General features: G+C 48.0%; 1 protein-coding gene across 3 annotated transcripts; it reads left to right on the forward strand.

Moving 5' to 3' along the window:
* Window positions 1-160: 160 nt before the first annotated feature.
* FCHSD1 (FCH and double SH3 domains 1) lies at window positions 161-25516 on the forward strand. 3 transcript variants are annotated; one of them, XM_053397345.1, is made up of 20 exons: window positions 161-216; window positions 1154-1251; window positions 2086-2131; window positions 9979-10052; window positions 11963-12107; window positions 12278-12414; window positions 12616-12679; window positions 12843-12971; window positions 13506-13628; window positions 16548-16646; window positions 16737-16853; window positions 17648-17752; window positions 19255-19416; window positions 20288-20416; window positions 21429-21512; window positions 21858-22035; window positions 22327-22532; window positions 23107-23185; window positions 23456-23514; window positions 25081-25516. In XM_053397345.1, the coding sequence occupies exons 1-20, from the start codon at window positions 196-198 to the stop codon at window positions 25144-25146; spliced, it is 2121 nt and encodes a 706-aa protein (XP_053253320.1). In that variant the 5' UTR covers window positions 161-195; the 3' UTR covers window positions 25147-25516. The 3 variants fall into 3 exon arrangements, with proteins under 3 accessions (XP_053253320.1, XP_053253321.1, XP_053253322.1); XM_053397346.1 differs by having other exon boundaries at window positions 16548-16643; XM_053397347.1 differs by lacking the exon at window positions 161-216 and adding an exon at window positions 2794-2863 and having other exon boundaries at window positions 1189-1251.
* The last annotated feature ends 74 nt before the right edge of the window (window positions 25517-25590 follow it).

The following is a 25590-nucleotide window of genomic DNA, read 5'->3' on the forward strand; positions in this document are numbered from 1 at the left end:
CCCCGTGGGAAGCGGCGGGGAGGCGGGCAGGGGCGGGCGGCGCTCTGCGGAGCCGGGCGGAGCCAGGCCAGCCGGGCGGCGCGGCAGTTCCGGACTCGCCTCCCCGCCGCCGCAGCCGCGCTCTGGACCCGCTTACCGAGGTCGCGAGGGCGGCCGAAGGAGGCGGCGAAGCGGGGCGCCCAGGAGCCCGTCGCCATGCAGCCGCCGCCGCGCAAAGTAAGTGCCTGCGTGCCGGGCGCGCGGAGGAGGAGCCGGGGAGGGCCCTCCTTGGCACCCGGGCACAGTCGGGGCCGCCGGGTCCCCGAGACGCGCTCTCCGCCCCCTAGTCTGAAAGGGCGTGCGCCCTTGAAGGGGGCGGCTTCCTTGGCAGCGCCGCGTCAGGCTCTAAACTAGGGGGGCCCCCAAACTTTGGGGAACCTGTGGGCACATTTGGAAATCTAATAAGCTCTTGCGGGCGCCACAAACGACCCATTTCGCAGAAGGAGAAAACCGTGGAGATGTGCAGAAGCTCCTCCCAGAAAACGCGGGGGGGGGCATCTACGCACATCTCAGAACAAATGAAACACAGAGGAAGGGGAAGGGGCAACCCCCCCCCAAAAAAAAAACAAGAAAGCAAACAAACACTCGTTAGATCTAAAAATTGGGCAGGGGCTTGGCTGGTGATGGAGGGGGTCTTGGTGGAAGGTGCCACAATGCCTGTAGAAGCCATATGGAGCCCCCCCTAACCTCTTGGACTCTTATGCATCATAATTCCTAGCCTTTGTATTTAAAGCGCTTAGCATCCACTCCCTTGTCATCCTTGCAACAACCCTTTTGCAGAGACTGAGAGGAGGAGTGACTTGCCCAAAGCTACTTACGGAGTTCATGACAAGCAAGATTTGAGCCAGGGGCTTCTAGACGCTGTTGCTACACCTGCTCCATGTGGGTTGAGCTCCTGGAGCTTCTGCCCACTGCTGGTCCCTGAGGGCAGCTGTTACTGGGGTCCTGCTGGTCCTCTTCCCACTGCCTCTGGGTTCGTAGCCTTACGGTTCCATTCCTGTGCAAAATAGGGGGTTCCTTTTCCTTCTGCTCCAGGTGTGTGTGCTTGCCTGCTCCTTGCCCTGCAGGAGGGCCTATTGCCATTGATAAGGTGCAAACTCTCGTTCTTCTGCAGGTTAAGTTGACCCAGGAAGTGAAAGTGCGCCTCATAGAGCAACTGTCAAGCCTTCAGAACAAGCAACAACGGGAGCTGGAACTCCTAGAGGACATCAGGTAACAAACTGAAATTGGGAACTGGGCAAGCTCCTGAACAGGTTCTGCCACAGGCCTAAAGGCTACCCTTTCCCTCCCCTGTTAAACAGCCTAAGACAGCCTTCCTCCTTACAGACATTGAATCAGAAAGCAAGGGATGGAGGTTGACCTCTTGCTAGTGGGTGACCCATGAACTTCCGAGAGCCTACTGCTCCTTATCCAAGAGGCTTAGTCTGTAAAGAGCATCAGCCTTAAGCTAGAAGTGTGGTTCACCTGCTTACATAAATCCAGCAGTCATTTGTGTTGATTCTGTACCTGAAGTTACCATGTTATGTTTCAGGGACTCTTCCAATGGATCAGTGGTTCATATTTAAAATGTGGGAATTACTGGACAAAGCAGAGTGGTGCTGAGTAGCATGTGCTCAAACCTGAGCCATTACTGTGCAAGATTGAGGCATCTCAGGGCCAACGAAAACAACAGCTGCTCAGTAGTCCATTCCCCCCCCCCTTTTGCTGGAGGCCATGTGAGTTAAAATAATGTGAGCTGCTGGGTTATTAGGAAAACTGCTCAGTTGAGGTCTTCTCTGGAATTTTCTGTCAGGAAGTATGACACACTAATTGTTGTTTCGTAATTATTACTACTTTGAACTTGTTTTTTAAAAGCACCATGCAATTTCTGAGGTTACAGTCGCAAGGGGGAGTTGGGTGCATGTTAGCTGGGCTTCCGCTGAGTCCCAGAGCTCTTCACCCAGCAGATCTTGAGAGTGAGATTGTTCCCTTGCCCTTAGATTCTGATTGTGCAAGAAGATTGGGCTGTGTGGTTATTCAGGGCCTTTGTCTTCTCCTTGCTTGCAGGTCCTACAGCAAGCAGCGATCTGCCATTGAGAGGGAGTACGGGCAGGTGAGACAATGCAAGGCTTCTGAGCTGCTTGCTTGAAATATGTTGCATGCTCCCATTAAATTGGGTGTAGCCAGCGACATATCATGGCGGGGTGGTGGTGGTGGATGTTACCAAAAAATGTCTGGCCTTAGTAGCGGCCATTTCCCCAGGGTTTAGAGCTCTAACTAAGTCGTGTCAAGAGATGGATACAGACTCGGCTTGTGCCATCCATTGTAAGCCAGCAGTCTTCCCTAGCTGAAGGAAGTGACCCAGTGAGCAGGCAAGGATCATTTGAGCTCTTCCTTGGAGCTTATAGACCTAAAGAGCCGGCTGCAGCTGTTTCTTATTACTTTTTCTACTTGGAAGTGGGCAGACGAAGAGTCAGCTGTAGCTGGAACTTGTACAGCAAAGGGTCTTGCAATCACTAGAAAAAGCTGAAATAAGAGGTGGTACTTATCTGAACATAGATCTGATTCCCACCTGGGCCATGTTTTGGAGAGGCCTCCTGGGTTATGCCCAAGCTATGCTATCAAACCAACATGCCCTGAAGGCCTAACTTCCTCAGCAAGCTACTAGGCTTTATGTCCTCACATTACTGAGTGTTGCTGACAGAATCCTACCCTTTAGCTCTCCTGCCTAATCTCTGATTCTCTCTTGGTTGCATCTGGCCACTGCACACATAGATGGCTTCGTTTGGCTGTCCCCACTGAGGCTTGGGCCATTATCTCTTGAAGTCCCAACCTGGGATTGCACGTGAGTAGGAAAGTGATCCCTTGGTGTATCATATCACTCGTCTGCATTTGATCTTCTGCCATCTTGTTGGACAGCATCCTTTTCATTCCTCCCCATTTGCTTCTTGCGAGCCATTCACTGGTGTTGATAAGTATTGTTCCCATCCTCCTGGGGGGTGACATAACTGTAATGGGACTGGCCTTGGAAGGGTCCCCCCAGGCACTTTGCCTGTCTAGAACTGGACATGGAAGATGAGTTTGGGGACAAACATGCCTTTTAGGTCTGATTCTCGTATTCAGCAGGATCGTGTGTTAAGAGATTTCTGGACTGCTGAATATTACTCCATCTAAAGCCATAACTCATATGTTGCATTTGAACACTTTTCAAAACAAGAGAAGCCAACATGCACTTTCAAAAGCAACTCCAAAAGTCATTGGAGTAGAGAAATGCCAGGCAAGGAAATTGTTAAAGACCTGTTCCTCTTCTCTTCTCTTCCTTTCTCCCCGCCCACTGGCAATTTTTCTGGTTTAAAATAAACTAATTATAAGTCATATTTGTGTGTAGGAAGTAATTCTATGCCTCTAGAAACTAGCCTGCCTCGGGAAAGGCTGGTTTTCTGTCTGCTGAAATAGGGAAGCATTTGAACATGCACTGCCATCTCCTGCTGCATGAACTTGTACATTTTAGGAAAGGCTTCACCACGTGATTCTTCTGGTCCTTTTAAAGTTCATACCCTGTTAGCATCTACTCTCCTTTTGTGCTACCCTCGACATGGATTCACATAGACAGTTTGGGACTTGTATTTTCTGTATGGGAGACCCCATACAGGCAAAGGGGCTGGGAGCTGTGTGTGCCAATCCATCGCCAGGAAGTTTGCTTTTCAACAGCTTTTCCAAATTTGTGAACATTATTTTTAAGCCAAATGTGAATATATATATGTGTGTATGTGTGTATATATATATATATATATATATATATATATATATATATATATATATATAATTTTCATTTATATACATTACAACAATGATTCAACTACAATTTTAGCATTTCCAGCTTCGACTCCCTTCCCTCTCTTTCTGCGGTTCTTTACATTTATTTTCATCCTTGCCTGTCTTAATTTATTCTTTTATTCATCTATTCTCATATATATCTCATATATATTTTTGAACTGCAGGTTTTTACAATAATCCCGCCAATGTCTTGATCTGTTTGCAGATTATTTGTAAATACTCAATAAACCATTTCCATGCCTTTCTAAAAAGTTTGTTATTTTGATTTCTTATTCTTCCGGTAAGTTTCGCCATTTCTGTATACTCCATTAGTTTCTGTATCCATTCTTCTTTCATTGGGACCTCTTCTTCCTTCCATTTTTTGGCAAATAGCATTCTTGCAGCTGTGGTCACATACATAAATAAATTTCTATACTGTTTAGGTAGCTCTGATCCCATAATTCCCAAGAGAAAAGCTTCTATTTTTTACGAATGTTATCTTAAACATCTTTTTCAATTCATTATATATCATTTCCCAGTAAGCTTTAACCTTATTGCAAGACCACCACATATGGAAAAAGGTACCTTCTTTCTCATTACATTTCCAACACTTATTTAATTTTGATTTATACATTTTTGCCAATCTACTAGGTGTTAGATACCATCTATATAAAATTTTCATATAATTTTCCCTTAAACCATAACATACTGTAAATTTTATATTCATATTCCATAATTGTTCCCATGTTTCCATTTCTACGTTGTGACCAATATCTTTTGCCCAGTGTATCATTGAAGATTTCACTTGTTCGTCCTTTGTCTCCCATTCCAATAACATTTTAGACATCACTTTAACATTACAGTTTAACAGGTCTCTCTCTAGTTGTGATAGTTGTTCCCCAAACCCCCGCTTCATATCCTTTTTAAATACTTCATTCAAATGATGATATTGTAACCATGTTGTTAACACCCCAATAAATCCTTAAACTCTTTTAATTAAAATTCTCCACCCTCCTCTCTTAGCAAATTACTAAAAGTCACCCAACTTTCCACCATATTTTTCTTTTTCACCGCTACGGCTTCCAAAGGTGAAAGCCAAAGTGGTGTTTCAGTCTCTAATAAGTTTTTTATATTTATCCCATATTCTATACATTTCCCCCCTAATTATATAGTTTGTGAAGCCTTTGTGTACTTTCGCCTTTTCATACTACAAATAAGCATGCCAACGAAAAATATTATCATGACCTTCCAAATCTAAAATATGCGGGTTCTTCAATAGCAACCATTCCTTCAACCAGCACAGACAAAATGCTTCATAATATAATTTAATATTTGGCAGGGAGAAACCTCCTCTCTCTTGCGTGTCTATTAGTATTTTATATTTTATTATTGTTTTTCCCCTAGCCAGTTGGGCTCCAGTGACGGAGGTGTTTGAAAATGCTGTGCCCTTGGTGTTTCAAGATCAATGTGGTCCCTGTAACACAGCTGATGACTGGGGAAAATGCGTGCATTTAGATCAGCTGCATTTGGCTTGCGAGTCTTGCAGGATGGGACAACCACTGACAGTGTTTCTCATGCAAGGGCTGGCATGGTGCTGACTCAGCACTGCTCCTGTGGTGCACCTCTTTGCTACTCCCAGTGCCACATGGGGCTTGTCAAGCAAGCAATTACCATATGTTTCGCCCTATTGGGCGCACCGGCCCATAGGGCGCACCTAGTTTTTTGGGGGGGAAATAAAGGGGGGGAAATGTATTTTTTCCCCCAGGCGCGGGGCTGGGGCGGGGGAAGCCCGAGCTTCCCCAGAACCCAGCCCCCAGAACAGGCTGCTGCCCGCAAGCCTTGCGAGCCCGGCGGGACCTCCCGCCGGGCTCACAAGACTTGCAGAGAGCTGCCCGAAGCCCGGGGTGCACAGCGCCACGCTCCCCGGGCTTCGGGCTGCAGGCAGCTGTGCGCAAGCCTGCAGAGCCTGGCGGGAACTCCCGCCGGGCTCCGCAAGCTTGCGGAGAGCTGCCCGAAGCCCGGGGTGCACTCCACTGCACTCCCCGGGTTTCAGGCTGCAGGCTGCTGTCCGCAAGCCTTGGGAGCCCGGCGGGAACTCCCGCGGGGCTCCCAAGGCTTGCGGATAGCTTCCTGAAGCCTGGAGAGTGAGAGGGGTCGGTGCGCACTGACCCCTCTCGCTCTCCAGGCTTCAGCGAAAGCCTGCATTCGCCCCATAGGATGCACACACATTTCCCCTTCATTTTTGGAGGGGGAAAAGTGCGTCCTGTAGGGCGAAAAATACGGTAAAGCAACAAAGCCATCATGCATGGGGGAAATTGGTTGCATGAACTGACTCTGAGTTACTGTCAGGAAACCGCAGTATTCTGAACCTTGGACCAGTGATAACTTTGCCTTATGCTGTTTTGAGTTTCTGAGCACACCTGCGTTCAGGTTTTATTTTAAGAATTGGATGTGCTCAGTCAACACACTGAATTCCCGCAGTCCTACACCATGGATAAGGAGGGTGCAAAACATTCCAGGATGTGCTTGATGCTGAGCATCTTCCCTGAGACGAGAGCACCTGCTGTGCAGCAAACCAGTAATATCGGAAGCTGCCGTGTCAACATAATACTGGCTCTTGGGTCTTTATCAGATGCTTGTTACTTTTATAGTCTTCTCCCTTAAGTGGTGAAGATATTTCCCTATAGCAAATACATATGAAAGAAGTGAAGGAGAAGAGTTAGGACAAAATCTTTAACATTTATGAAAAATGGATATTGCCCCTTTTAGGTGATACTTAACTGATGGGAGGAAAAGAGGCGTCTGATAATTAAGTAGCGCCCCTGTTCCCATGACCAAAAGTGCAATATTTTCTTGTCAGTTAAAGCAAATAAGAAGGGGGTGGGGAGTGGAGGACAAGTCTTTGTGCATTAACTGGGCAAAGTGACAAATGGTCAGTTCACAGGAATTGTTTCGGCCATACCATTTCTATTATTCTTTGCAAATAAGAGGACTTGCGTCCCAGGAAAAGGCGTTTCCAGAGAGCCAAATTTTGTGCTGTATTGGTCCATTAAAACAGGGGTGGATAGAAGGGAGGTCAAGATCTACTGGAGAAACTCTGGGTTGTTTGCAGTAGATTGCCAATGACTTTTGAGTTCCAACTGTTACAGCAACTTTCCCCCCAAATTAGGATGCTTTGGGGTATAGGGAAAACTAGGAATGGGTTTTTGTGTGAAAGGACTGTGAGCTCAGTTTTGGTACTATGCATAAATTCCTGAACTGAGATGTACTCCGGGGGCCCAGGTACCTAGTGCATGGGTGTCCCTCTTTCTAAGTGTATTTTTGGTCTTTGTTGGAAGCAGCCCAGAGTGACTGGGGAAACCCAGCCAGATGGGCAGGGTACAAATAATAAATTATTATTATTATTATTATTATTATTATTATTATTATTATTAGTGCTAGAGTTCTGTCTGGTCCTGTTACATGGGATCAATTCCAATCTGTTACCTCCGAGGATGTGGACAGGCTGCTTGGACAAGTGAAACCGACCACCTGTCTCCTTGATCCTTGCCCATCCTGGCTGATAAAAGCAAGCCGGGAAGGGCTGGGCGATGGGCTCTGCGGGGTGGTGAATGCTTCCCTCTGTGAGGGAGCCTTCCCAGACCCGCTGAAAGAGGCGGTCATTAAACCGCTTCTTAAAAAAACATCTTTAGACCCGGCCAATTTGGCCAACTATCGCCCAGTCTCAAATCTGCCATTCTTGGGCAAGGTGATTGAGCGGGTGGTTGCTGAACAACTCCAAGCACGCCTGGAGGAAACGGACCATTTGGATCCCTTCCAATCAGGATTCAGGCCTCACCATGGGACTGAAACTGCCTTGGTCGCGCTGGTTGATGATCTCCGGTGGGCTAGGGACAAAGGTGAGAGCTGTTTCCTAGTTCTGCTGGATCTCTCAGCGGCCTTTGACACCATCGACCATAACATCCTTCTGGACCGTCTAGAGGGGCTGGGAGCTGGGGGCACTGTCATACAGTGGTTCCGCTCCTTCCTCCTGGGCCGTGTCCAGAAAGTGGTGGTGGGGGATGAGTGTTCAGACCCCTGGGCTCTCACTTGTGGGGTGCCTCAGGGTTCTGTCCTCTCCCCCATGCTTTTTAATATCTATATGAAGCCGCTGGGAGAGATCATCAGGGGGGTTGGACTGGGTGTTCATCAGTATGCAGATGACACCCAGCTCTACCTCTCCTTTAAATCAGAACCAGTGAAGGCAGTGAAGGTCCTGTGTGAGTGCCTGGAGGCGGTTGGAGGATGGATGGCGGCTAACAGATTGAGGTTGAATCCTGACAAGACAGAAGTACTGTTTTTGGGGGACAGGGAGCGGGTTGGTGTGGGGGATTCCCTGGTCTTGAATGGGGTAACTGTGCCCCTGAAGGACCAGGTGCGCAGCCTGGGAGTCATTTTGGACTCACAGCTGTCCATGGAGGCGCAGGTTAACTCTGTGTCCAGGGCAGCTGTCTACCAGCTCCACCTGGTACGCAGGCTAAGACCCTACCTGCCCGCAAACTGTCTCGCCAGAGTGGTGCATGCTCTAGTTATCTCACGCTTGGATTACTGCAACGCGCTCTACGTGGGGCTACCTTTGAAGTGACCCGGAAACTGCAATTAATCCAGAATGCGGCAGCTAGACTGGTGACTGGGAGTGGCCGCCGGGACCACATAACACCGGTTCTGAGAGATCTGCATTGGCTCCCAGTACGTTTCCAAGCACGATTCAAAGTGTTGGTGTTGACCTTTAAAGCCCTAAACGGCCTCGGTCCTGTATACCTGAAGGAGCGTCTCCACCCCCATCGTTCAGCCCGGACACTGAGATCCAGCGCCGAGGGCCTTCTGGCGGTTCCCTCATTGCGAGAAGTGAGGTTACAGGGAACCAGACAGAGGGCCTTCTCGGTAGTGGCGCCCGCCCTGTGGAACGCCCTCCCATCAGATGTCAAAGAGATAAATAATTACCTGACATTCAGAAGACATCTTAAGGCAGCCCTGTTCAGGGAAGTTTTTAATATGTAACGCTGTACTGTTTTTAACACTGATTGGGAGCCGCCCAGAGTGGCTGGGGAAACTCAGCCAGATGGGCGGGGTATAAATAATAAATTATTATTATTATTATTATTATTATTAGGCACTATTTTGCACTTGACCCCAGCTGGTAGATGTTGGTGGGGTCTCACACAACCTGCATTCAAACCATGGAAAAACAGAATGCTGTGAATGGCGAGCAATTAATAACGTTGTCCATTTTTTTATGCAGTCCTACTTTTCTCTTAGACGTCAGTGGCGCTGTGGGTTAAACCACAGAGTCTAGGGTTTGCCAATCAGAAGGTCGGCAGTTCGAATCCCCGCGACGGGGTGAGCTCCCGTTGCTCAGTCCCTGCTTCTGCCAACCTAGCAGTTCGAAAGCACGCAGTGCAAGTAGATAAATAGGTACCTCTCTGGCGGGAAGGTAAACGGCGTTTCCGTGTGCTGCTCTGGTTCGCCAGAAGCGGCTTAGTCATCCTGGCCACATGACCCAGAAGCTGTACGCCAGCTCCCTCGGCCAGTAAAGCGAGATGAGTGCTGCAACCCCAGAGTCGTCCGGGACTGGACCTAACAGTCAGTGGTCCCTTTACCTTTACTTTTCTCTTACGGAGTTCACTTCAAATTAACATGGTTCCTCAGTGGCCTCCCATGCAGGCAGTGGCCAGGCCTGCTTAGCTTCAGCCGTGCTTCCCAAGCCGCCTATAATAAAGAAGATAGTTGCTGATAATAGCTAATGGAGCCGGAGAATCTCCACACACACAACACCCCCCCCCCGGCCTCCTCTTCTTCTTCTTGGAACTGCTGTGGAGAGGAAGAGCCAGCCGCTGGAGGCCAGTCTTACATCTGCAGCTCAGCAGGGGGGCCACAACACACACCCTGGGTGACTCATCTGCTAAGTTTTCTGCATGCGGGATGGGGAGGGATACCCAAAAAGAGCCAGTGGCCATATTTGCAGGAGCTTTCAGGGAGAGGGAGGGCTGGCTTGTGTTGTTGTTTCGTTTTTAACTACTCTTCATATCTTTCTTGCAGACTTAACATGGGTGGAAAGGTGGGGCACAAAATGTTTCAAAATAAATACACTGTATATATTTACAGGCATTGCAAAGGCTGGCAAGTCAGTACCAGAAGAGAGATGGGCAGCGTGGCTGGAGCGTCGCCAGTGACTCCAGGTGGGGAATTGGGCTTTGTGGCGAAAGGAGCTGAGTTGCCTTGCTTATTGGGGAAGGGGCTCGCCTGGCTTAGCAGGTGGAAAGGATAGCTTTTGAGGAGAAGGGGGACATCTTAGTCTTGTACTCATCTCCCAAGCTTGGTGTTCAGCTGAATCCAGCTTTGATCTGTTCTCAAGGCTAGGCCAAATAGCAATACCACCGTGTTTAATTACATGTGTTTTTGGTCATGTACATGGGTAGGCAAACTAGGGGCCGGATCTGGCCCAATCGCCTTGTAAATCCGGCCCGCAGACAGTCCGGGAATCAGCATGTTTTTACATGAGTAGAATGTGTGTTTTTATTTAAAATGCAGCTCTGGGTTATTTGTGAGGCATAGGAATTCGTTTATTTCTGCCCCCCCCCCAGGTCTGAGGGATAGTGGACAGGCCTCCTGCTGAAAAATTTTGCTGACCTCTGGTCATGTATATGCCTGGGGAAATGTGGCTATTGTTCTTTTAAGTGCCCAGCTCTTTGAATTCAAAGAGCCTTTTCTCTTTCCTTTCAGCTCCTTAACCTATAATGTTGAAAACCTCTTAGCAGAAAATGTGGTGGTTTTTGATATTGCATTGTGGCTTTATGCCTTTCTTTAATCAAGACATCTGTCAATGCAGTATCTGTGCTTGCCCTTGAATTTTAGTGCAGGAAGCAAAAGCGCCACCCGGATTACTTTCTTCCTCATTATTACTTGGGAGGAAGGAGGCTCTGTTAGCTGGAAAGCAAAGAAAGCAAGTGGGAGGAAGTAAAGAAGCAGCATTAAGCCATCGTTCCAGCGAAATGAGGATGTGTGCGCAACAACTGGATTCAGGAAATGGGTGGAAGGATGTGAGGAGCAAGGAGGGAGAAGCTGGCAACTGGAGCACACAGGCCTGGCAGAAAAACGAGGCAACTGAACCTTGACACAGTGGATGCTGTTGCCTTGTGTTGTTGGTCTAATGCAGCCATTCAATAGAGCTTCCTCAAATTTAACCCCAAGGCAAGTTCTAAGAATCTTGGAGGATGTTTTGTGGAGAGAGAAGCTGATGCAATGAAGCCCAAGCTCTGAGCCTGGATGGGGCTTTATACTCGAAGAGCTCAGGAAGTGGTTTTAGCACTTCAGGAGGCTGCTGATAGATATCGCTGTGCACATAGTTTAATGGGGACTGAGTGCATAGCTGTCAACCATCCCTTATTTGGTGGGAAAGTCCCTTATCCCAGCGCTGTGTCCCGCTGCTGTCCCTTATTGATGATGTCCCTTAAATTTCCCGGGTTTCAAAGGAAGCAGCTCCTCTCCCTCCCTCCCTGCCGGCCAGGGAGGAAGGAGGCTCCGACTGTGTTGCTTGGCTGCGTTGCTCACCCAATAAGGAGTCTAAGAACGACTGGGGGGTGGAGCTTGCATGCCTTGTGCCAATCAAATCGGCCACGTTGCCTGGGGACTCGCCTTTGCTCAGCGCTTCCCAGCGGAGAGGTGACGGTATTTTTCCTTGCTGCATCCCCTTTGCTGGGTTGCTGCACTGTGGGAACCACCACTTGAGGCTTCGTTTGGCTGCTGGCTGGGCTTTCTGCCTTTGGCTCGGAGGGGCTCAGAAGTTGAACATCACTGTGCTCCTTGGAAAATCCCTTATTTTGGCTGCTGATCCCTTATTCTCAAGGCTGCTGGTCCCTTATTTTCAAATCTGTAAGTTGACAGCTATGACTGAGTGCAAATCAGCAATTGTTTAGAAAGATGCAGCCGGTCGGTCTGTACTGCATGTACCATGCTGCTTAGTGCAGTGGCTGTCAGGGAATGAAAAACCCTGGTGCTCCTGGAGGACAGAGTCCTCAGACCTCATGAAATCAGAAGCAGGGGCTGGTGAAAGCTGGTAACGCCTTGACCTCCTCTAATATTTCTGCAGGAGTGTCTTTGGAGTCTGGAAAGGTGTGATCGATGGCACCGTCTCTTCTGGTCAGTCCAGGCTGGCTGCCTCCGATAATTATCGCAGTGTGAGCGCAGAGGCAGCTAAAACCGCTCGTATGTCAAAAGAACACTTGTTCAAAAAGGTACTCTTTGGGTGGGCTAGGAGGGTCCTAGTAGCAAGCCTTTGGGGACAGAGAAGCCGTGCTTGGCTCTGGATGGGGAGGGGTCCTTGAGACTCCGCTAAGGGGTTGAGCAGCAGCTGGCAGAGGGCAGGATGCTGAATGTCGGACCACTTCCCTACCTGCTCTCCTAGGGCATGGACCAGCTGCTGAATATCCAGACTGAACTGCTGGAGACGGTGAAGGAAGTCAGCAAAACCAAGAAGCATTACACACAGATTGAGCGGTCCAGTGAGGTAGCCAGAGAGAAGGCTGCCGATGTGGATGCCAGGTGAGCCCCCGGTTCCCTACCCACCAAGCAGGGGAATCCCAAAATGTGAGTGCCAGGGGGTCCCAGTGCGCCCTGTTGTTCTCGCAAGTCTCGCATGGTCTGGGACTTAAGATAGAGCTTTCCAGAGCTGAGCATCACTTGGTGGTTCACATCCAGGGGATCTGTGGGAACTGATGCCTGTCCTTTCCCTCCCCTCCACAGGCTCAGGAAGAGTGACCACGGCATATTTCACACAAAGGCCAGCTTGCAGAAGCTCAGTGCCAAGGTCAGAGGCCCATCCTGCCACCCCACTGGGACACTGAAGTGGGTTATAGAGGCCTGAGGGATGCGCCCGTCGCACAGCTGGCAGAGAGCTTCCCCATGTGGGGTGTGGGTTTGGTAGGCCTTTGAAATGTCGAGTGCATGGCCCTCTGTTCCTCTCATTGCAGTTCGCTGTGCAGCTGGCAGAGAATTCACAGCAGCTGGTGGTGGCACGAAATGAGTACCTCTTGACTCTGGCGGCTGCAAGAGCCCACCTGGAGCACTACATCCATGTGGAGCTGCCTGCTGTTTTCAAGGTAAGAGCTCTCTTCTTACACTGCACACCTTCTCCTCTGAGGACCTGGGCAGCTTCTTGTATAGCTGTGGCAGGCCATAACTTTGAACAGGAAAACCCTATGTGAAGGGACAGTGGTACACAGCTTCCTCTCCACTGACACACACTCCCCTAGTTTCCAATTTCACCTTCCTGCAGCTGTGTCCTTTTAAAAAAAAGGTGGGGAGAATTGCATGTTTTTTAGCCTTCCCTAAAATTCTTGGATTGCTGCCTACTGGTGCGCAGGATTTTAGCTACTACGCAGGATTTTAGCTTGAACCAAATTCTATTTCCCAGTTTCTTGCCAATCCCACAAATATCTTGCCTCAAATAGGCCCCTGTTTTTCTCTCAAGGAGTGCAGGGAGTTGCCTCATTTTGGATGACTCCCTGCACTGCAGCAAGTTTGGGCGGAATGATCTCTCTTCTCCTACGTGTACCTCTGTCCTGGAGGAGCCTCCCTTCCTGTTCCTCTTCTCGCTGTGCACCACCCAACCTGTTGGATCTGTGTTTTGTCAGATGCTGGATGGTGACCTTTATGAGCGGCTCAGAGACCAGCTGACCTTGATCAGCAAGACAGAGCTGGAGGTCTGCCACGGCACACAGGAACTTTTCCAGCGTGTTCTAGGTACATCTGCACAGGTAACAAGGCGCTGATAAATGACTGTGTTTCTAGGGGTCTGTAGGGTTTCCTCAAAACTGCTGTTCTCCTATTGGGAGAAAAATATAGGCATATTTTTACATTTGATGTTTTCAGATCTCCTCCAAGAGAAATCCCTCTGTGACTATTCTAAAGCTTTCTGAAGAAGAAGAAAAATTGAGAAATACAATCATGGATCTCCAGTGTCCCTTCTGTTTTGGCCCTTATTCTCTTGCCTAGCAAGTTTGGACTTTCTTCCCCCACCTTACATGTCACAGTTTAGTGTTGCTGTGGAACAGCCATTCCCCAAATGAACTTGTGGTAGCCCTAGGTCTTTGTTTCCGAGTTAAGCAACTTCAAGTACTTTTCTTTGGGACCAATCTGAAGAAAATGATAACCACCTTGTTAGACCTTCTCTACCTTTTTTTGTGGAATAACCTGTGAGCCCTCAGAGGCCTACCAGCAGGTGGGATAGGGTTGTCTCTTAAGCTTTTCCAACCTCCTGAAGCCCACCAAGCTGCACAAGACTTCATCTGCCTCTGGTGCCCTCTTGGTGTGTGAATTGTTGGAGGAGCAAAAGACTTGTATGGTGTTGTTGTGGAGCTCAGTCAGGAAGAGTAAAATTTGGGACTGGGTGTAGGGAGCACAAGCAAAATTAAAGAAAAAAGATGGTAACAGACGGGCCACAGAGATCTATAGGACAGGGATGGTTGACGGATGGGATAAAGAGAAGCCTGCAGAGAAAGAGGAGATTGCACTATGGGATGTGGAGAGAGGAGGAGCACCTGAGAGATTGTGGGAGCAGGAAAATGTAGCATAAGAAAGGTGAGTAAAGGGTAATGGGTGGAGTTACAAATACCTTGAGGACCACCGACCTGGACCTTGTGATCCTTATTTGAGACCCTCCTTCACGTGCCTCCTGCGCTAGAGGTCCAGAGGGTGGCAACACAAGAATGAGCCTTTTCTACAGTGGCTCCCTGTCTGTAGAATGCTCCTCCTAGGGAGGCTCGCCTGGCGCCTTCATTACATATCTTTTTTTAAAAAAAATAATATTTATTACTTTTAAAGATTACAAAAAAGGAAAAGAAAAGAAAAGAAGACAAGAGAGAGAAAAAACAAAAGAGAAAAAAAGCAATACAATACAATATATAAACAATACAAAACACAACCTAAACACATTAAACTGAACACATTAAACTAAACTAAACAAAATCTTAACCCTAACCCTAAATAAAACAAAACAAAAACAATTTAAAAACATACATCACACCTTTTCCATACTCTATCATTCCCTTGTTCCCTCGACCTCCTCTCACCTCCCTTTTTGTATTCCACTTCTGTTAATTGTTTCAGCAAATCCTTTCCATCTTTCTCTATTTTCTATCATATTATAAATATCTCGACATATTTTTAACCTTATTTTCCATTAAGACTAAAATACTTATATATGCTTAACTCCTTATAACATTTCTGCTAAGGCCATAAAATTTCATTCCACCATTTTTCTATCACTCATTAATTTTACAGTATTTCTATATATAAACTTTAAATTTTCCAATCTTCTTCCACCATCTCCTCTCCCTGGTTTCGGATTCTGCCAGTCCTTTCCGTCAATTCCATAAAGTTCATCAACCTGGAGATCTTATGTCTGAGGCTCTTAACTCTTTTCCAAGTCCCTTCTGCAGGTCTTCTTCATATTCTTTAATGCTAAAGAGCAGATCTCGGGAAGACTCCAACCTAACAATACTTTTATTCCTTCTGGACAGGTCAGCCAAATTTCCATAGTTGAAGCTAAGATCCATAAAGTGTTTCAGGACATGTTTCAAGTTTCCTCCAAATCCAACGGCCCCCAGAACTTCAATCTCCTCCAGACCCAAGTCCATGTCCCAAAAGTCAGTTAATCCCTGCATAGAGGGATCTTTCCAACTTTCCCGCCTTCATTACATATCTTCAGGTGCCAGGCAAAAATGTTTTTCTATAGCCAGGCCTTTGGCTGAAGAACATTCTATGGCCTTTTAAATGTGTTTGTAGGAGGAGGGATTGTTGGTTTGTTTTTCTGCTATGTATTTTGTGTTCTCATTATATATATATTTATGGTTTAAATCGCCCTGTGCTCTTTGAATGAAGGGTGGTATATAAATTTAATAAGCAAGTAAAAAAATAAAATAATTACAGAGATATCATTTACAGAGATATCAATTACAGGGATATCAGAGAGCCAGTGTGATGTAGTGGTTAAGAGCGGTAGTCACGTAATCTGGGGAACCGGGTTCGCGTCTCTGCTCCTCCACATGCAGCTGCTGGGTGACCTTGGGCCAGTCAGACTTCTCTGAAGTCTCTCAGCCCCACTCACCTCACAGAGTGTTTGTTGTGGGGGAGGAAGGGAAAGGAGATTGTTAGCCGCTTTGAGACTCCTGAAGGGGAGTGAAAGGCGGGATATCAAATCCAAACTCTTCTTCATCATTTACTCATGCAGAGAAAAATGAATATACACTATAGCACAAAGATAAAAGAGGTGGTGACAGATAACCGGATTTTTAAAAAAAGAAAATGCTGCATCAAATATGGCAGAAATACTTTTCTTAGTCTGATGTAGTCTGGCTCTCTTAAGGATGTAAAAATCTACAAGTGGTCCTTGAGTGATTTGAGTTGGGCCCTCAGATTTAGCTGATGAAGAACGTTGCAAATGTGCACTTGAAATGTATGTTGTTCATCAGAATTGTGTTTGATAAAATAAAATAAATAAATTCTGGACCACTGAGACTTTGGACAAGGCAGCATTGCCAGGGGCTCTTTGGAACACAGAAACAGCAGAGACCCTGTGCCAGCAGCATTTCCTCCAGCAAGGCAGTGAAGACAGCGTTCTCTCTCACTTGATTGGCATCTCTCAGACTTGCTTTTCTTCCTGGTTGTTCTTGCAGGTGTGCCAGGAGCAGAATCTCCTCCTCTTCCTCCAGGATAATGCTGCATTTTCAGCGATGGTCATGCAGCCCTTTCAGCCGGCAGGAGCTGACCAGGTGGTAAGAAAGAAGCAGGTCCTCCTCTAGCCCTCGCCCAGGAGGAGAAGGGTGTCTTCGGACAGGGCTGCTAACAGGCCTATTTCTTCCCAGACTTCTCTTCTGCATGAAAGTGGCAGCAGCCTTGGGGAGAGCGGGTTAGAGAAGGAAGCACGTCGCTGGGCCGCCCGAGCAGCCAGAGATTACAAAATACAAACTGTCAGTGAGCAGGTGAGCAGCCAGGCTTTATTTCCCAGGAAACACTTTCCATGTGATAGGACTTGTCCATGAAATTAGAGAGGATAATTCCGTTTTTCTGGTTGTACTTTTATCTTCTGCATTATTTGGGTGGATGGATATGAACTGGGAATAGCATAAAATCCTGTGAAGAGTTAGTGTCTGGGAGCAGGGTAAAATGAACCCCTGTCTTCACCCGTGAAGAAAAAAATCAGTTCTCTTCCTGCTTAGATCAGGAGAGCAGGGTTTTTGTGGGGCTCCAGTCCTTCAGGGCCTTGTGGTTGCTTGCACTGGCAAGTCCCTTCCCTTCCATTCCCCTTTGGGCAGTCTCCTTAGAATTGGGGCCCTTTTTCCCTAAAAGAGGAGGAGCAGCTGTCAGAAATTGAAATGGAGGTTTCCAGGCAATCCCCCCCCCCCCTCTACTGGATAAAGCTTTTGTATTTCTGGAGCTGACAGAGGAGAATTAGCAAACTTCTAGGAGTCCAGGAGATGTTTCCCCAAGACAGGAGCCCAGCCAGTTATTCTGTTCTAATTATTTTTTTCACTCTGAAAAGAAGAACAGACTTCACCCTGTTTCATGATTTCACCTCAGCAGCCACAAAAAAAGTTTTATAATTTCATTAAAGAAGACGTGGCCTATTGCAAATTTTGACGTTCCTGTGGCTGTTCTAATTTCAAGGGCCAAAGACTGACGCAAGGTTTCCTTCCGGATTCCTGAGACAAGAAAACAGAATTTGCCCTGAAAATGTTGCTAGGATCACTTAAGTATTCAATATTGGGTTGAGCAGGTTCTTCAGAGAATGGAAGCCAGGAGGCAGCAGGCCCCTGAGGCAGAGATGACCACCATGGAGAAGCGGATGGAGGAGATAAGAGAGAACCTGCGGAAGGCTGAGGTGCGTCTGACTGCAGGCTGCCTGTGCATTTTCCAGAGTGGTCAGCAATGCTTGTCTTTCTGAAGCTGTCGGCTTTGTGCCATTGATATCCCTTGCGGGCTCCCGGCATTTGTGTCCTGTATGTGTGCTTTCTGGTGCTTTTGCTGACTTGACGGCAAATATTGCAGGAGTGAAAGGAGCAGGCTGCATTGCCCAGGAGAAAAATTCCAACTGAAGGTATCCAGCCCATCACCCCATTTGACTGTATTTTATAGCCAGGGGGCTAGAATCTCCATGCTCTGTAAAGTTTAACTTGTTGAAGAGGTGAAATATAGGTTAAAAAGGTAAAGGGACCCCTGACCACTAGGTCCAGTCGTGGCCGACTCTGGGGTTGCGGTGCTCATCTCGCTTTATTGGCCGAGGGAGCTGGTGTACAGCTTCTGGGTCATGTGGCCAGAATGACTAAGCCACTTCTGGCGAACCAGAGCAGCGCACGGAAACACCGTTTACCTTCCCACCGGAGCAGTACCTATTTATCTACTTGCACTTTGATGTGCTTTCGAACTGCTAGGTTGGCAGGAGCAAGGACCGAGCAACGGGAGCTCACCCCGTCATAGGGATTCGAACCGCCGACCTTCTGATCGGCAAGTCCTAGGCTCTGTGGTTTAACCCACAGTGCCACCCATGTCCCAGAATAATAGCATCCCAGAATAAACAGGTTAATGCATCATCATATTGAGACTTTGATGTTTTATCCTGTCTGATGCAGTTAGTCAGTCACAGGTGGATCTACATTTGGAAAATGATTTCCGCCAGCTTCTCATCTCCATTGCTCTGCCTTGTGTGTGATAAACCAGATTTCAAACAAAAGAAATTTCTGTTCTTTTATCGAGGGAAAGGAGCGTATAAGATGCTATGGAAAGGAGGGTGGGCGAATGCATGGAGAGAGCTCAAAATCAATAGCAGAATTAGATTCCTAGTTTCAGAACAACAGGAGGTACCATTGCATTAGGTTCCTAAGTGTTTTGCAGGCAAACATCACGACTGGCTCCTGGCCAAGCATGTATAAAATGTGCATTTTAGGTGTAACCAAGAGCTTGTAGCACCCAGTGGGATTCTTGCCTCTCCCCCTTTTTTTGGGACAGACCTCTACAGTAAAAAAACAGAACCCCAGACAGAGGGGTAGAGAGGAAAGCTCCATCCAGCGGCATTGGTCCTGTGTGTATACGTGTTGTGGGACTTTGCATTTAAAAAAGAGAAAGGAAAAGAAGGTTGGGTGGGAACTGAGGAGGGGCAGCCTTCTACCCTGCCTTTGCTGCCAGGGCACTGGCTTCTGGCTGTCATTCAGAGGGTGGCGTTCTTGGTGCTGAATGGCAATCCTAATCTGCTAGCTGCTTTTCTCCATTTGAAAGACCAGGCTTGTCATTTCCTTCTTTCTGCTTGTGGTTGGATGTGACAGTTGTTTGAGGAAGGAATTGCTGATTCATTCCTTGATCACAGGACGGTTCTTGCCCTCTCTTTAGATCAGCAAGGTGAAGGCGGAGGCCCGGCTGGCTCTCCTGCGTCAGGCTGGCCTGGATGTCGATACCTGGCTGGCAAGCAGCATGGGGCAGGTGCTGGACGAAATGGAGCAAGAGCGGAGGCTCAGCGAAGCTCGCAGGTCTGAGAGAGGCTCCACTCCGACGGTAAGCGTTGCCTCTCCCCAAAGATCAGCTCCCAAACCCTTGGAAAGAGCTGCGCCCCCACCCCAGGCCCCGTGAAGGTTGCTGCGTCACTCAGACACGTCCTTCTGCTGCATGGGAAGAACACATGGAAGAGGCTTCTGTGGAGTTGGTGGTACATCTGAAAAGGGCATCTTTGAGACACTAGTTTCAGGGGAAGAGAGACTCTTCAGCCCAAGGGCTGCAAGGAGCTTTCAAACTTGTCTGCATTCTCTTGCCCAAACTGGGACCATTCCCCCTGCTTGACTGAAGTCTGTCTTGGGGACAATCTGGGTAATAATAATAATAATAATAATAATAATAATAATAATAATAATAATAATAATTATTTATACCCTGTCCATCTAGTTGGGTTTCCCCAGTCACTCTGGGCAGCTTCCAACAAAATATTAAAATACAGTGGTCTGTTAAACATTAAAAGCTTCCCTAAACAGGGCTGCCTTCAGTTGTCTTCTAAAAGTCTGCTAGTTGTTGTTCTCTTTGACATCTGATGGGAGGGCGTTCCACAGGGTGGGTGCCACTACCGAGAAGGCCCTCTGCCTGGTTCCCTGTAAATTGGCTTCTTGCAGTGAGGGAACCACCAGAAGACCCTCGGCACTGGACCTCAGCGTCCAGGCAGAACAATGGAGGTGGAAACACTCCTTCAGGGCAAATATTCCCATTCCCCATTCTCTTTGTGATGTGGTGTTTCCTTGGAGTGGAACCCTCTTTCCCCCCCCCCCCACCCCCAATGATCTGAGATGCTGTGTCTTTGGCCTGGAGCTGCCTTTTCTTTATATTTGATTGGCCTGTCATTTTAGCTTCCCATAGTTGACAGTCATAAATCTTCCACCAGGCAGAAGACTTCGATCTTGCTGAGTTTGATGACTATGACGACAACACGGAACTGTTTGAGGACACAAGGCCAAGTCCAAGCATGGTTCGTGCTTATCCTTCATCCTGCAGAGTATTTTTCCCATACCAGGTAATACTTCTTTTCTTCTCCCAAATATGAATTGCTGCTTGCAGCATGCCCTTCACAATAATTTATCATTACAAAGCTCAAAAACCACTTCTAGGTGGCTTTTCAGGGGCTTCAGCAAGGGCACTGCCAGAATTTTGGGGTACCTTAAGCAAGAGACTCTCCAGCCAAGCTTCTTACCAGCAAGTGATGTAAACAATAACAAACAAAGGGAGTAGAGCTGGAAAAATGGGATAGATGTTTGCCAAATGTCTTCACTCCCACACATACCTGGATTTTGACAGTGATTCCTCGTGTATTACTCTGTACCTGGAAATCTCAAACAGTGGCACATTTGAGACATAACAAACCACGGCTTCATGATGCCGGAATGAGCATCATCATCATCATCATCATCATCATCATAATTTATTTATACCCCTCCCATCTGGCTAAGTTTCCCCAGCCACTCTGGGCGGCTTCCAACAAAGATTAAAAATACATTAAAACACCCGCCATTAAAAACTTCCCTAAACAGGGCTGCCTTCAGATGTCTTTTACGGATAAGATAGCTGCTTATTTCCTTCGCATCTGAAGGGCACCACTACCGAGAAGGCCCTCTGTCTGGTTCCCTGTAACCTCACTTCTCGCAATGAGGGAACTACCAGAAGGCCCTCAGCGCTGGACCTCAGTGTCCGGGCTGAATGATGGGGGTGGAGATGCTCCTTCAGGTATACAGGACCAAGGCCATTTAGGGCTTTAAAGGTCAACACCAGCACTTTGAATTGTGCTCAGAAACATACTGGGAGCCTGTTGCTTTCATGCATGGGGAGGAGCCTTCTGGTTTGCCACAAACCATAAGCAGAAGCTTCTAATTTCCTTTCCTCACCCATGAAAGGAAGAAAGGAACCTTATTCCTCTGAGGCTCATGGCTACGCCTTCTCATGGTGAGAAACCATGGCTGGTCATTGATGCCTGAGTGAGTAATCAGTGCTGCAGACTTTGTTGTGACTCTGCGTGTGTTCTTGCCTGCCAGGCCTGCCAATCAGACGAGCTCTCCATTGCGCAGGGTGAGGAGCTGGAGGTCATTGAAGACGGCGATGTGGAGGAATGGGTCAAGGTTCGTATAAGGAAACTGGGTCAGGTTCCTCTCTGCTATGGGACTTGGAAAAACCTTCTGTGAAAATCTGCCTCTAGGGTGCTAAGCAAGAGTATGAATGGGTGCTGAGCAACTCTGTAAGGCATGCTGGAGATGCTTGGACACGTGGAACCATTGGTGTTCCATCTCTGGCAGCAATGCCAGTGCCAAGATAGAAGCTGAGCACTTTGGACCTAAGAGAGCAGAACCCAGATTGTAGCCTTGGGGGCAGCCTGGCTGTGTTCCCCAGCCACACATGGTAGGAACGCACCAGGGCAAGCTTGTTCAAATATGTTTCTTAGTGTCACTTCTCCTACCTGACTTCAGGCGCGTAACAGTGCAGGACAGGTCGGGTACGTCCCTGAGAAGTACCTCTTCTTTATGGATTCAGTAAGCAGGGAGCACCCAGCCCCAGATGGGAATGCCCAGGAAGAGTCCTCTGATGTGGCCTTGGAGAGGGAGCTGACCAACATCATGAGCATGGGCCTGATGCTGGAGCCTGGAGGTGCGTCTTGCTGGGGGGGTGGGGGGCTGTGAGCTATTAGCAGAGGGTGCAAGTGCATGGCGGTGTCAAGATATGGGCCCGGCATGGCTTTTCTGCCCTGCCCGTCGGATCTCCTGTAATAAAATTCCAAGGGAGCCTCTGCCCAACCTGGCTAGTGGAAGAGGCGGCCTGCCTGCACTTGAAAGGGTTCAGTTTATTTACGCTTTTTATCCTGTCCTTCCCCCAACACAGTAAATGGCTGCTGATCCCACCTGCTCTGTAAGACCAGTTGTGTCCTCTGTTTGTTTGCAGCTTCCCTGGTGCGAGCCCTTTATGACTACGAAGGGCAGAGCTCTGAGGAACTCAGTTTCCCCGAGGGAGCCATCATCCGAGTGCTGCCCCGGGAGGAGGGAGCAGTAGATGATGGCTTTTGGAAAGGAGACTTCAATGGGAGAATTGGAGTCTTCCCCTCATTGGTTGTGCAAGAAATAACTGGCGCTCAAGAGGGAGCTGAGCAGGTGAGTCCCAGGGTGGCCCAGGAAGGGCAGATCAGCTTGTCTTCCTCCTTATGGTTGGCAGGGCCCAGGAGTCCTGGTAATAGTTACTGGGATCCACAGATATGGACACCTCAGCACGTGCCCTTCCTGCCTCCGGGGAGCATGCCAAGGCACCCTAGAAGCTTGGGGCTGAGGAGGTAGTTGAGCAGTCATGCTGTGCTTCAGAGGTGCTCAGAGGGGAAGCAATCTGTTTTATGATCTAAGGATAATCATACCAATTTGGAGCCGGGTATAAAGTTATTATCACCACCCCTGCCCATTCCCCAGCTAGAAAGGGGGCAGCATCTTGCTTTTGATGTCATACTGAGCATTAGATGCCTCCAGAATACAGCACGAGCCCTTGGAGCATGTGCAAGGTGCTCTTTTCTTCATTGTTCTTCCAGCTTTTTCATGGCTGAGCCCTGCTGAGCCTGGTTCCCACTCCAACACAGGGTTGTGGGGACACACTCGGCCCACATTCATTTTTCCACTTAGTGTCTTAGAAGTTTTCTTCGCTTGCTTTGAGTCTGATGGCAGCTTGGCTTTCTTGTTTCAGGAACTGCTTTCACCATCTCCCCCAGCCTTCTCCCCTCCAGTCCTTGATCATGCATCTCCTCCAGACATTCTGCTAACAGGTGAGTTACTTAAGAAACCAGCATCTGGAGTCTTTCCCCCCTACCCCACAAAAAAATGGTGGTTTCTGGAATAGTGTAGTTGTGTTAGAGAGAAGTGATGATATATACAGATCTCTAGTATGCTGTGAAAACATGTTTGTGTTTCTGGAGAAGTGGGATTGAGAGAGAGAGAGAAAGAGAGAGAGACCAAGTTAAGGGCCAGGATTTCAGCAGTCCTTCGCTGCTCTGCACCACTTGAGTGTTGTCATTAATGTTTTTATGTGTTCCCAGGTGGCTGGCAAGGAAACATGCAAGATTCCCCTGACCTGAACGCACCACGCATTCGCCCAGTAAGTTGTTGCCCGTATGCCGTGATGGGATGGCCTCAATCCCCCTGTCCTTTATCCCCACCACTCACAAAAAAGTTCATTCACATATGAGCATCCTAGAATGCAAGTAGGTTATGATCTAATCTTTGACGTAATTTGACTAATTATTATGAGCATATTTATCTCTCAGGTAGAGAAAAAAAGGCAGAATGTTCCATTTTGGCCATAAAGGGAGTGCTCAGTCTTTCTAGAATGATCTTACACACGAGTGGGGCTTTGTAGTCAGCCTTGCCTGTTAGGTTTGTGTTCTACTAGAACCTTAATAAGAATTTATATTGGAGAAATTGAAGGTTTGAACCCACATTACAGGAGGTAACCAGAGTTTGTCAATCTTCTGTTGGGAGGCAAGAAAAGTAGAGTGGGAAGAAAAAACTTGAGATGATGATAATTTTTGTATCCCACCCATCTGATTGGGTTGCTCCAACCACTGTGGGCAGCTTCCAACTGAATATACAAAAACACAACGCAACATCACACATTAAAAGCTTCCTGATACAGGACTGCCTTCAGATGTCTACTGAAGGTTGTATAATTCTTGATCTCTTTGACATTGGATGGGAGAGAATTCCACAGGGCAGGTGCAACTACTGGTTCCCTGTAACTACACTTCTAGCAGTGAAGAAACCACCAGAAGGCCCTTGGAGGAGGATTTCAGTGTCCGGGCTGAATGATGGGGGTGGAGACACTCCATTAGGTATACAGGGAAGCCATATGGGGCTTTAAAGGTCAACACCAATACTTTGAGTTGTGCTTGGAAAGGTATTGGGAGCCAATGTAGATCTTTTAGGAACAGTTTTTATGGTCACGGCGGCCATTCCCAGTCACCAGCCTGGCAGCCACATTCTGGATTAGTTGTAGTTTCCAAGTTGCCTTCAAAGGTAGCCCCACATAGAGCACACTGCAGTAGTCCAAGCAGGAGATAACCAGAGCAGGCACCCCTCTGGTGAGTCACTGCACAGACAGGTAGCGTCTCAGCGGGCATACCAGATGGAGCTGGTAGGCAACTGCCCAGGACACAGAATTAACCTGTACCTCCATGGACAGCTGTGAGTCCAAAATGACACCAAGGCTACACACCTGGTCCTTTAGGGGCACAGTTACCCTATTCAGAACCAGGGGCTCCCCCACACCTGCCTGCCCCCTGTTTGCCAGAAACAGTACTTCTGTCTTGTTCAACCTCAGTCCATTCAACCTCAATACATTGACCACCACCCATCCTTCAACCGTCTTCAGACACTCACACAGGACCTTCACTGGTTTCAGTTTAAGCAGTAGGTCGAACTGGGTATCATCCACATACTGGTGGACATCCAGCCCAAACCCCTGGTGATCTCTCCCAACGGTTTCATATAGATGTTTAAAAAAACATGGGAGGTAAAGTGTAACATAAATGTCAGCAATACTCCAGACTCCTTCTGATGGATTTTGAGAAAAACACGAATAGGGTCCTAAGCTTGCCCCTTTGTGGGCAGTGCGAGAACTTTACACCCTTCAGAAATGCTGCCTCCCCCCACCTTTTCTTTTTAGGTTCGGGCTCCCCCACCTCCACCATCGAAGGCTCCAGAAGATGACTCGCTGCCCAGCCACAATTAAGTCCACATCTGCCAGGGACTTGGCTTCCCAAGAAGGCTTGAGCGCTTTGGGGGCTGGTGGGACCAAAGCAAATCCATTTCTGCTTGGAGTTCTTGGTTCCTCTACCTGCTTTTGAGCCTGTGCTCACACCTTCCAGCACCAGCAAGCTAGCAGTGGGACGGAGGTGCTGAGAGGAGCATTGCTGCTGCTGCTGCTGCTGCTGCGATGAGCTTCTCTACCTCAGCACATGAGTACATGCTCAGATGGATGGACTGCACCAGAATGGACTTGCCAGGGAATGTTGAAAACTAGTTTGTCTTTCTCTCTGCACTGGGGTTGAGCCCCACAGCGTAGGACCTAGAAACGGCAAGTTCTGTTGGCCTTTGACATTCCTTGGCAAGCATTTCCCTTTTTCCTGTTCTGTGGTTTGAGATGGGAGCAGGTCTCTCCCTTTGCTTTAAATGC

The sequence above is a fragment of the Podarcis raffonei genome, chromosome 7 (genome assembly GCF_027172205.1).
Source record: "Podarcis raffonei isolate rPodRaf1 chromosome 7, rPodRaf1.pri, whole genome shotgun sequence".
NCBI classification, from domain to species: Eukaryota; Metazoa; Chordata; class Lepidosauria; order Squamata; family Lacertidae; genus Podarcis; species Podarcis raffonei.

Bases quoted from the DNA above. Each gene is read 5' to 3' on its own strand.
- FCHSD1 (XM_053397345.1), top strand. From the start codon at position 196: ATGCAGCCGCCGCCGCGCAAA. The intron at 1,252-2,085 runs GTAACAAACTGA...CCTTGCTTGCAG, and splicing joins GAACTCCTAGAGGACATCAG to GTCCTACAGCAAGCAGCGAT. The intron at 16,854-17,647 runs GTGAGCAGCCAG...TGGGTTGAGCAG, and splicing joins TACAAACTGTCAGTGAGCAG to GTTCTTCAGAGAATGGAAGC.